This window comes from Cucurbita maxima, unplaced genomic scaffold (genome assembly GCF_002738345.1).
Source record: "Cucurbita maxima cultivar Rimu unplaced genomic scaffold, Cmax_1.0 Cma_Scf00014, whole genome shotgun sequence".
In the NCBI taxonomy this organism is placed as follows: Eukaryota; Viridiplantae; Streptophyta; class Magnoliopsida; order Cucurbitales; family Cucurbitaceae; genus Cucurbita; species Cucurbita maxima.
In genome coordinates this window covers 3,551,859-3,563,388 of record NW_019272030.1, presented here as the reverse complement: position 1 = coordinate 3,563,388, position 11,530 = coordinate 3,551,859, and the positions used below count along the sequence as shown (strand labels likewise).

At 33.0% G+C, this 11,530-nt stretch overlaps 3 protein-coding genes across 5 annotated transcripts in view; 1 reads left to right on the top strand and 2 right to left on the bottom strand.

The window, feature by feature from the left end:
* The window catches only part of LOC111489102 (myb-related protein 305-like), a 3,376-nt gene extending 1,134 nt beyond the window's left edge, over positions 1-2,242 (bottom strand). Inside the window, exons 1-2 of the mRNA XM_023137138.1 lie at positions 852-2,242; positions 624-753 (exon numbers count right to left, since the gene is read on the bottom strand). Of these exons, the coding sequence (XP_022992906.1) occupies positions 624-753; positions 852-993 (272 nt within the window). The 5' untranslated portion in view covers positions 994-2,242. The remainder of the gene's footprint in view (positions 1-623; positions 754-851) is intronic.
* A 588-nt stretch (positions 2,243-2,830) lies between these two features.
* LOC111489103 (ADP-ribosylation factor 1) lies at positions 2,831-8,364 on the bottom strand. Of its 3 annotated transcripts, XM_023137142.1 has the most exons (7): positions 8,240-8,364; positions 7,600-7,789; positions 7,165-7,235; positions 6,752-6,871; positions 6,080-6,198; positions 3,405-3,486; positions 2,831-3,047 (listed from the first exon to the last, which is right to left on the bottom strand). In XM_023137142.1, exons 2-7 carry the CDS (start codon positions 7,745-7,747, stop codon positions 3,042-3,044), a joined length of 546 nt encoding a protein of 181 aa, XP_022992910.1. In that variant the 5' UTR covers positions 7,748-7,789; positions 8,240-8,364; the 3' UTR covers positions 2,831-3,041. The 3 variants fall into 3 exon arrangements, with proteins under 3 accessions (XP_022992910.1, XP_022992907.1, XP_022992908.1); XM_023137139.1 differs by lacking the exon at positions 2,831-3,047 and having other exon boundaries at positions 3,384-3,486; XM_023137140.1 differs by lacking the exons at positions 2,831-3,047; positions 8,240-8,364 and adding an exon at positions 8,123-8,203 and having other exon boundaries at positions 3,384-3,486.
* A 2,404-nt stretch (positions 8,365-10,768) lies between these two features.
* Positions 10,769-11,530, top strand: part of LOC111489101 (transcription factor MYB118-like) — a 2,373-nt gene continuing 1,611 nt past the window's right edge. Inside the window, exon 1 of the mRNA XM_023137137.1 lies at positions 10,769-11,486. Coding sequence (XP_022992905.1) covers positions 10,846-11,486 — 641 coding nt within the window. The 5' untranslated portion in view covers positions 10,769-10,845. The remainder of the gene's footprint in view (positions 11,487-11,530) is intronic.

Below are 11,530 nucleotides of genomic sequence, written 5' to 3'. Positions count from 1 at the left end.
AAAAAAAAAAAAAAAAAAAAAAAAAAAAAAAAAAAAAAAAATGACGATTGGTCTGAGTGGGGTTCTTCATCAAACCAAAACCGAAAAAGAACCCCTTGTGTTTTTTCCTTTTCTAGGAGATGCTATCTACATCTAAGTCGAGGGTTCAGCTAAAAATGGAAAGTTTTCATCACTTCATTCTTAATTCAGCAGGTTTTTAAAACGTGCAATAAAGCTGTCCTAAACGGTATCTTGTACAGAGAGAAGATATTGCTTCCATGTCAAACATTCCTAAAAACTTGTATTTGTATGTTGATAAAAGCATTTATGTCCATGAGATAGATGTGGATTAGGAGCTGTTTTTAAAAATTTCTCTTTGTTTCTCAGAACAGAAGCCGTCGAAAATTCAGGTAGCTAGTCATTAATCAATACTTTCTCCTAATTTTCTTTAGTTTGTTCTCACAAATGACTTATTTTTCACAACTAATGAAGATACTCATCCTCCTCCTAAACTCACAAACTTGTTACAAGTATACAGTCAATAACCCTTATTAACTTAAACGAATATTGAAAACAAAAACACAAAACTATTTTGATTACAGGATATTTCTATATCTTTAGCTAAAATGATCAAGAAACCTGACCTGTTACCCCATTTAGAATGCAAGTCCATAATCAATAGCTGTTCTTCAGGAGTTATATTGCCTCTCCGAACATCAGGCCGGAGATAGTTCAGCCACCGGAGGCGACAACTCTTCCCAGTACGTTTGAGTCCTACAAAGTTATAACAGCAAAGTTTCATATCTCAGCAGCATAAGAAGCCAAAATTTCTGTGCCAAGAAAGGAAAAGTCGAAAGAAACAGAGAATTTACCTGCAGCTTTGGCCAGTGAATTCCACACTCCTTCACCGTGGTTGGCAATGTAATTGATCAGAATCAAGTCCTCTTCCATTGTCCATGGCCCCTTTCTCACTTCATCATCATCCTGAGAAGAGCTTAATCTCTCTGTACCCATTCTCTAGTCTCTCACTACTTTCTTCTGGTTTTCTTAATGAGAGAGGTGTAGGAAGCTACTAATAAGATGTGGAGATGAATGAAGTGGGTTATATATAGACAGGGCAACCCAACCCATATGAAGAGAACTGTTCATTTTTCATGTAATTTCAAAAGGCTTTTAATATTTTACCTAACTCTCAACTCTTAAAGTGAAGGGTGTGTATGGATATGTATGTGCACCACAAAATAAGATGCTGTTTTCCATTCTATGCATGGCATACATCAATTGGTCAAATGATGGGGAAGGCAATTTTAGGGTGAGTATAAAGGGGAGGAGAGTTTGAAGGACAAATATGACTTTTTGATGCTTATATATATAGAAATATACCCAATCAAATTAGTAGGCTTAGGTCACTAGGGTTTTAAATAATAGTTTACAGCAACTGTTTTCAACACTTGTTTATCAAGTTGCTTCTCTATGAATTATAAGAAGGGATAGTTGTGGTGTTAATGCATGGTATTGAATACATTGATATTATGCGATGGTAACAAATGTTTTTTCTTTAAAAAAAAAAAAAAATCAAGTACATCATTTGAAAAACACAAATGGTTTTTTGTGTTCATTTGTTACCAAGAATGAATACTGAAGAATTGGTGCTAAATTTCAACAGTGTAGGGAAGAGGTGGTAATCTAGGGATCGCTTAGAAGTTCCTAAAAATGTTTTTCTAAAAAACATTTAAAGAAAAAGTATAATTAATCTAAAAATCAAGTCATTACTAAAAAAGTATAGGCTAACAGACATGCTTTGACCAGCTTTACTTCACTTTATCTTTTTACTTCAAACATATATATAACACAAGAGAAAACCCTTTCAAACTCAACTCCAAAGTTCAAACAACCTACCACTTCTTAAGAACCCAAAAGACCTATATGCAAAAGATTATGTCAAACTAAACATTGAAATATGATACGCTACATATACATAAACAGTTTGGAATGACTTTTCAAATGCTTAAAAATATATATCTTTTTTTAAAAAAAATTGCAAGAACACTTTTTTAAGCACTTGAAAAGTCATTTCAAGAGGCCCTTGTATGGAATATGGAATTTAGCTGGGTCAGAATTTTGTAATTACTTGGCAGGGAGTTGCAAAGACACAGCCGCCAAATGTCTCCGAAGTGCTACCTGATAAACAGTTGCATATATAATCATAATGTTGATGGCTCAAACCCAGATCATTCAGAAGCATGGAAGCATAAAACCGAACGAGGATGAATAATACCATTGTCCATGCACTAAAAAGTAGGACGATATTCTAACAAGTTAGAAAGAAAAACTACTAATTCGTGAAGCAGTCTCCTCAGGCATGTATGGCTGAAGTTAAACGGAGGAAATACTATTCATAAGCAAAGGAAACCTGTGAACTGGTTTGTAAATGTCTCAAGGTTCATGGGTTAAACTTTCTATATCCATTGTGGGTGGTGGCCATCCTTTCATGACCCTAAAAGAAAGTGACGTTGTTAAAGTTAAAAGGTAAGAGACCGTTGGCATTTACATCAAATTGGGACAATTCAAATTTTAAGAAATCCTTGAAATTTCCGCACTATATTCCTTCAAGAAAAAGTGAAAGCAACCCCATTACGATAACCTTTTTCACTAGATTTTAATACTTCACCAATTTTAGGAAGAGGGATCTGATCTGGATCGGTGGGCCAGCATCCGCCAGCTAGCCTTTCACGAAATTTTGTGCCGCAGAGGAAAATTAATGAGCCAGAGAGGCATAGACGAGGTTCTGCCACTGAACTTCATACCCAAGTAGAGAGACAAAGGAGATCTCAGAGACAACATAATATGATGACAAAAAAACTATGACAAGGTTAACTTCCCAAAGAAACTATAAAGGTTAGATAATTTTAGATCAAGCCGTAAGTACAAACAGAGAGTACACAAAGAAGTCTGGCTAACTTCAGCTGCTAACAAAACTTCTTGAGAAAACCGAACTATACCCCTAATCATCGCCAAATTTTACCCACAGTCCAGTCTGACAGTCAAAAACCTCAGCTGCTTCATGCCTGTAAAAAGAAAAAAGGGACGCTAATAGATTTGCAAATGATCTTCGAAATGAAAATTGATTCTGAAGAGGCGCATATTCATTCATAAAATGAAATATACAAATGGAGCTCTACAAGCAAAAAGATTACAAGATTAGCTTCTTTTTATGACTCTTAATTGGTATGTGTTGTCCTTTTTTCTGATTAGCCTCCAATTCATTTGGACAAGTGGAAAAGCTTTTAACGATTTTCAAAGAAAATATTCAGTTTCCACTATTTAAAGATTAAGGCCAATATCCAAACATGAAGCAAATTTTTTAACTAAAATATTGTGAGAAAATGAGATTTAAGATGGTCTCAATAGATTTTTGTGCTTACCTTGCTAGCAATATTGTTGGAAAGCCAGTCTAAACCCTCGTATAGACCCTCTCCAGATGTTGCACAGGTGCTCTGGATGTACCTGAAATGAAATGTTAATTTACATATTAGCACAGATGCTGCAGACCACGGTTCTTAACTCCTAACAGCATAAGAGAACGTTTCCAATATATACATTCAGGTAAATAGAAATATCAACTAGAAATTTTAAAGACTTTGACTTGAATGATAGATATTTAAGCAATAGGCTCGGAGCTTAAACAGGGACATGTTAGATAAAATATGTTCCTATATCCTTTTATTTTTTTTTTTATGAAATACCAGCTTTCATGGGGTAGGATGAAAGAATACCAAGGAAGCCAACAAAAAAAAAAACATATGGTATAATAAGGTGCTTAATCTTGCCACAAAATCTTTATGGTGGATTTTGTGGTGGATGACATGACTGTACCATACATGTTTTAGATTTAGGGAGGTTTCATTGCATTTTTCAATTTTAGAGAATTGTTTTTAAGGTTTTAAGTTACACTTAGTAAGTGGTCATTATGGTATTGATGGGCATGAGAGTTATAACCTTTCAATTGACCATATGTTATTTCAAGGTTTGTTTTCAAGGCTATAAATAGTCATTCATTCATGTTATTGCTTAGTATAAAGATTTTGGGTATTAAAATGAAAGTTGCATATTATGCTTCTTAAGCCATGATCTTGTTCCTGGACATTTCTTGTGTTTAGATTTGCAGGCTAAAGTCATTCAAGTACTTTTGATCAAATTATTTTGTGAAGTGATTCAAATCACGAGTTTTTAAACTCTTGATCTTGATGATCAAGGTAATTTGTTCAAAAACTTTCCCTTGAGTTGATTCTTTATTGTTTTTTGAGTTCTTGAATAATTAGATCTAAATATTTTGTTCTTTAATAAGGTTGTTAGATTGAATCCCAAGAGTTTCATGACAACGTTAGCCCAACAAAAAAAGTCGAACAAACGAACAAACTAGCTAACTATACAAAAAAGGGCACAACCTAAGAAAATAAGGATTAAGGGATAGTTACATTATTTTTAAAAAAAAATAAAAACATCAACTTTCGAGTTAAAAAATGAAAAAAATATGGGAGCATACAAAAACCAAGCCCACAAAGGGGAGACCACGAAAGGGAGAGACTCCAACTATGCAAAATAATGGCTATAGAATAGTTACAAAAGGATTTCAACATGAAATTAGACAAGGAACCAAACATCACTAGTGTCTCTATCCACACCTCTAAACACTATTTATTTCTCACTCCTCAAAGATCCTACAACAAAACACACATCCCAACAAGCCATAAGAACCGGCCCTTTTCACGAAAAGACAGAGTTGGAACTCCTCTATCATATTCTTACCCTATGACAAACAAACAAAAATTTGAACACCTAAAAGAAGTAGTTCCAAACAGATCTCGCAAACTCACATCTCCAAAGAATGAAATCCAGATCTTCCTCTGCCTTCCAACAAAGAATATAACCAAAATGAGCCAACTAACGAGGGCAACTTCTTCGAGAGACAAACTCACTAACGGAAGAAAAGTCCAATGAGCAAAGAAAGAAGGATTTACAATGGAATGCCTCCAAAGGATTGGGATTCCAAATACAAATATCTCTTCTCCGAAGCCTAAAATCATACTCCCCAATAAAAGATAAGAGAGAGACAACATTCATCGCTCCCCTATCAAACAACAAGCGATGGAAACCAAATGAGAAAGAACCCAAGCTCCGCCACCAAACCAGAAAATCAGTAACCAAACAATTTTTGGGAAAACAAATGATAGAAATGGGGAAACATAGAGCAGAGTGGTCGATCCCCCACCCACTGATCTTCCCAAAAATATATTTCCTTCCCCTCCCTTATCACTCGATAGACCAAATGGGAGAATGAAGGGAGCTCATAAGAAATATACTTCAACAAGTTCCGATAACCTCTGTGTTTAGTTAAACAATTCTTTAAAACAGACACCTAAAGGGAAGAATTAAATCTATAACAAGACCAAACTTCTTCCCCAAACCTCTCATCACCATTGAAAGTTCTCCTATTTTACCCCCAGAAAAATCCCCCATTGAAGATTCTTCTGTATAATTTTACACGTGACACTGCTTTTCCTTTCAATTATAATGAATCATACGCTGTAAAGAATCAAGCTACAAATTTGAAAGACCGTTCTCAAATATTCTAGGAACACACACCAAAAATCAGGAGATAGAAATTATTGAGTGTTTAGTGATTTGGAGAGGAACCTCAGTAACGTTTGGTCTCTTGTCAGATTTTATATTTCTCTTCGATCATTGATTTCAAAAAGCTTTTGTAACTATTCTATAGACACTATTTTTCATAGTTTGAACCCCTTCCTTTAGTAGGGCCCCCTTTTGTGGGATTGATTTTTTTGTATGCCCTTATATCCTTTCATTTTTTATTCTTAATAAAATTTATTTTTTAATATATATATATATATATATATATATCCTGATCTCTTTAATCCAATTTATGCACACTATTATGCATGGGTAACGGGTTCTGGAACATTAAAAGAAATTGAACCAGTGAAGCACATAAGTGAACAAAAACAAAAATTATTATGCAAAAATAAATCATAGCTTCATGAGAAATAAATAATCAAACAAACAAAATAAATTTTTTTACCAGTGGCGTTGACGAAGTGAATGAAGACCAAGCTTGTCAGTTATTTCAGCAGCATTCATCGCATTAGGAAGGTCTTGCTTGTTGGCAAACACGAGCAACACAGCATCTCTCAGTTCATCCTGAAGCCATTAAGTTTGGAAACTCAGCGTCTGTTTTCTTTAAGTTTGGCAGACTCCAAGAAATTATGTATAAAGCTAACAAAACAGAAAAAGTTTCAAATATTACAAGGAAAGAGAATTGCTGCATCAATAAGAGGCAAAAAAAATATAACAGAAACGCAAGGATGGCAGGGGAGTATAAAGAGAAAAATGAAAACTTATACAGCGTCACAAGTTTTTCCACTTGGAACATATTGAGGCCAAAATAAGAAACATGCAGTTCAGTAAGTTCTAAATTTTCCTGTCATTAGTGCCCAAAGTGAGCAAGATGAACCAAAAGCATGTAATGATAAATCTAATTGATATTATTTCTTATATATATATATATATATAGAATCTAACTAATATTCTTATCCAAAAATAAATAGATCTAATTAACGTTAAATCAGTTCCAAGAAATTTCAAACAACAGGAAGGAACCTATGATATGATAGTAATACATTTAGCCATAAATTTTAATCTGAAACAGAAAGCAAGTTCAATTGTATAGGGAAAAAATAAAACAGGGCGATACCTCATTTAACATTCTATGCAATTCATCTCTTGCTTCAACAACACGATCCCTGTCATTGCTATCCACCACAAATATAAGACCCTGTGTGTTTTGGAAGTAATGCCTCCACAGTGGACGAATCTATTCAATTGGTAAATAATAATAAGTGAATCAGTTTCCATCAGATTTATCCAGATACACAAATAACTCATCACAGTCGTGTAGAAAAATCGAACACATAAAATGAATACTGAGGAGGAACCTCAAATCTCAATTATGGCACTGACTAGCAAGGTAGACACTTGATATTGAAAAATAATGGGTCCATGAAACAAGCATAGAGAATTGAGAATTTAATAATGAGCAGCAACATCTTTTACTAAGTAACAATATTCATCAAGAGAGGAGAGAAAAGAGAAAAGAGAGATGCATACTTTGTCCTGACCACCAACATCCCATACAGTGAAGCTGATGTTCTTATATTCCACAGTCTCCACATTAAATCCTGATAAAAGAAAACACGGCAACTCCATGATCTATATTATACGATTTGGTATAGTACTTCAATATTGCGCAAAGAATACATCAATAAGCACACAAATAATCTCACAATACTAAAGACAGAGCCATCGTGAACCTAGAATAACAATCATAGCTATAAAAAAACACTTCAATATCTTTTATTTTCTTAAAGGAAAAAAAAAAAAAAAAAAAAAAGTATGCATGATGTACTGGAGAAAAATATGAAAATCAATCCAATGCGTGAAGGTTCCCACGAGAACCAGTCCCAAAAATGAGTAAAAATAATTCGAATTAAGCAATCAAAATTTGACATTTCATGCAAAAGGTTTTCTAATCAAAGAACTCACCAATTGTAGGAATGGTTGTGACTATTTCTCCGAGCTTGAGCTTGTACAAGATCGTGGTCTTTCCGGCAGCATCAAGACCAACCATCAAAATGCGCATCTCTTTCTTGGCGAAAAGCCTGCTGAAAAGTTTGGTGAAGGTCAACCCCATTTCTACTTTGTTTTAGCCGGCTATTTCTATTTGTCTGAGGAGCTGATACAATAAAACCACAAAAGTGATCAAATCAAGCAGTATACAAACAACGAAGAAACCAAAAAACTAGAAATCAGGAAGAGAATAACAAATAAAAATTAGATGATTGTTAATTTTCGGGAAAGCAAAATTGAGATCCCCATCACAACATCCGCGATAAATCAAACAAAAATCCAAAAACTAGACAAAGATCGTCCCACAAAGCACAAACTACCATCATAAGAAAATCCAAAAACAAAAAATCCCGCTAGATTTCCTTTCCTAGTGAAGAATATGAATTCAATTTTCAGAAACAGAAAAAGGCCAAAACAAAACTATTAAACGCCTCGAAACCTTGGAACAAAAATCGCAAGAACATGAAACATTTGAACAGATTTCACAAGCAATTACAAAACTCAATGCATCAATTGCAAGAACATATGCAAGATGAATAAGGGTTTGGGAGAATACTGGAGCTGGAGAATGGCGCGCAGTGGAAAACTCTGAACGAGAGGAGAGCCGAATGGAAAAAAAGTACGTTAACCGCCGTCTGTTTTAAGCCCGCGGTTTCTCTTTCTCCCTTTGATTCAGGTCTTCTGTTAAGTAACTCTCCTCCCCGGTCTAAAAAGTATTTTGGTTTATTAAACTTAATACTTGATGTGACATTTAATTTTTTTTTAAAAAAATTATTAATATATCAAATTTCCGAAACAAAAATAATAATAATTTGACAATTTGATCTGTAAATAAATATCGATCATAATTTTATTTATCATTTTCTATTTTAGATTTCGTGTTTATCTCTTTAATATTTGGAAATATTTTGTAACGTTTAAATTATAAATTTCAGTTTTAAAAAATTACAAATTTTACTCTATCAAAATCTTAATTACTATTTAATGAATTTCTAAAAATTTAGCTTTTTAATTATTATAATTAATTTTCTTTTCTTAACATTTAGATTTTATTTAATTTTTATATTTAAATAAATATGAGAATGAGCGGAAGAAACAAATTATTATTCAAAGTAATGGAGTAATGTTTATATTTTATTTAATTTTTATGAAACATGTTACATTTTTAATAAATTTTACTTTATATTTTATTTTCTTAATGTACAAATTAATATGTAGGTTTTTTTTTATTTGTTATTTTGAAAAAAAATCATTTAACCTAATTTGGGTCTATTATATATATATATATATATATATTAACTACCTCGTATTTTGGTTATTAGCTGATGGAAAATCTTATCAATAATTAATATTGTTTCAACAAATATTCTATATACAAAATAATACATTAATTATAAGAGAACAATAAAAATAAATAAATATTTTAATACATTAATTATATTAAAGAAAGATAAAGCTATATTTCTTTTTTTAAAAAGGTTATACATTTAGCTTAAATAAAAACTTAAATGGTGATTCAAAATAGTTAATTTATTTTATTTACGAATGTGAAATAAAAAAACGTTCAATTAAACAGGGGAATGAGAGAAGGAGCAAAGAGATTACAGAATTTCCGATTAGACGAGGAATAAGAGATTATTTTTCCACATAATTCCCGTGAATTTTTTATGGAGAATCTTTATGTCCGACCCTCACAAAATTTAATTAATCTTATTAGGGTAGTTTTTGAGATAATAATAATAATAAATATTTATTATCATTTGAGACCAAGGATTGGAAATTGAGTTGATGTTGACCAATTACATGATTTATTTGTATGCATGTTATTGTTTCTTGTCTTATTTTAGCTCTATCTTTGTCTTAATCCTTAGACAGTGAGGATCATAATTTTTTTCTGTAATATACTACTCTTGGAAATTTAAAAATTACATAATTTATCTCTATATTATTATATTAAAATACACGCGTGATTTAATACAAAAATAAAAACTCTAATCTCGTTTGTCTTTAGATGAAACGAGTCAAAAAGACATTGAATTTTGAATGGTCAATGAATAAAAAAGCGACCTTATCCCTATATTAATTTTTAAATAAATTCTTTGAACAATGAACCACTCAAATACAAAACTCACCATCAAGATTTACATTGTCAGTTACCGAAAGTAAACAAAATAAATGTCCGTGTGGTATGCTAGATGATCCAATTCATTTCTTTTTAATTTTATAGTAAAATGATCGTGCAATTTGACCTAAATTGATATTATAAAATTCATCAGCTATTGGTTGTTTCCAGGGGACAGTCGTGGTCATACCGACGTAGAGGTCCCAACTTTGAACCTTTGAGTGATCTTAATACAAACAATCTTTGATATCTCTCAGGACCAAGCCTTGAGATAGTGGCGGGTGTCATCCATATTTAAGGAAACAAGACATAAGAAATCATCTACCCACGGCTCGATTCAGTCGAGTTTGTTTATGTATAGAAACACATTTACGCACAACATTCCTTAAATTAAAAAAAAAAAAAAACTGATTAAAATCAGGTTGGAATTTCTGCCTCTAATTACTTGGTATTAATACAAAGAATAAATGGAAAGGAAAAAGGCATTGATTTATACAAGCAATTAATTAAAAAAAAAATAAAATTATCGAGTACATTCCATTGTACCATATCCATCTCCCTCAAATGTCTCCTGACCGTCTGATCAGCCAACTGTATTTATTAAGATGATCTGTAATTTTTTATTATTAAATAAAGCATGAAAGTTAACGAAGACCATAACAATGCTTCCACGTCTCCTTCAACATGCATTCCCCAAAAATTTCCCTAAAATACAAGCCTTTATAACGACCTAATGATGATTTTTTTATTTTCTTTTTTATTTTTTAAATTTTTATTTATTATTCATTGAAAATAAAAATACACAAGAGAGGGAGATCAACAGTCATGATCAACAAGCAATATGATCCGTTGGATCAAAAATTATCCAACGGCTATAGATGCTATGGGGTCCACTACCTTTGCCTTTCCTCCCTAATAAAACCCTGTAATTACATTGCTATCTGATAGCCATTTTCATTCACATAAAAAAAGGGAAAAAAAAAAACAACATCCTTTGATCTTGTTTTTTGTTCTTGTTCTTCTACTTGTGCTTCTGCTGCATGGAGTTTGATTCCAACTTCAAAGATGACCTTCCCCTCCTCTCCAGCTTCTTCTCCGACAAAGCGGAGTCGAAACCGCCCCTCGACGACGACGACGACCGTGAGTTCTCGGGGATGGAATTAGGCTGCTCACCATCATCATCCAAGGGTTTGTTCCAAAGTTTACTCGATCATCATCATCATAATAACAATCACTTTCAATATCTTCATCAATACTTCCCCGTCGTCAACAGATCCGATTCGATCGATAATAGTAATAATTCTCATTACGATCTCGATCATCATCGCCGTCGTCTTGACGGGTCATTACAAAGCCTTCTTTCTGAGATGCCAACCCAATGTTTTGATCCAAAATTTGAAGCTTTTAGCAATGAAGCCCCCAAAGATCAGAGCTTTGAAAGTGGGGCCAAGTTCATGCATGGGTTTGCGGGGTCTGGGGGTGTTTGGACGAATTTTCCCGGAAACTTTATGCCTCAATTTTCTCAGCCGCCAAACAGCCATTTAGGGTTGGGATTGTCAGACACCATTATTGGGTATGATCACATCAAGAAGCGAAAAAGAATTCAGCTAAGAAAGGAAAACAAGCCTCCAAAGAAGCTTCCGAACATTATAAAGGGACAGTGGACTCCTCAAGAAGACAGGTAAAATCAAACGTTAATTCTTTGTGTTTTTTTTTTTTTTTTTT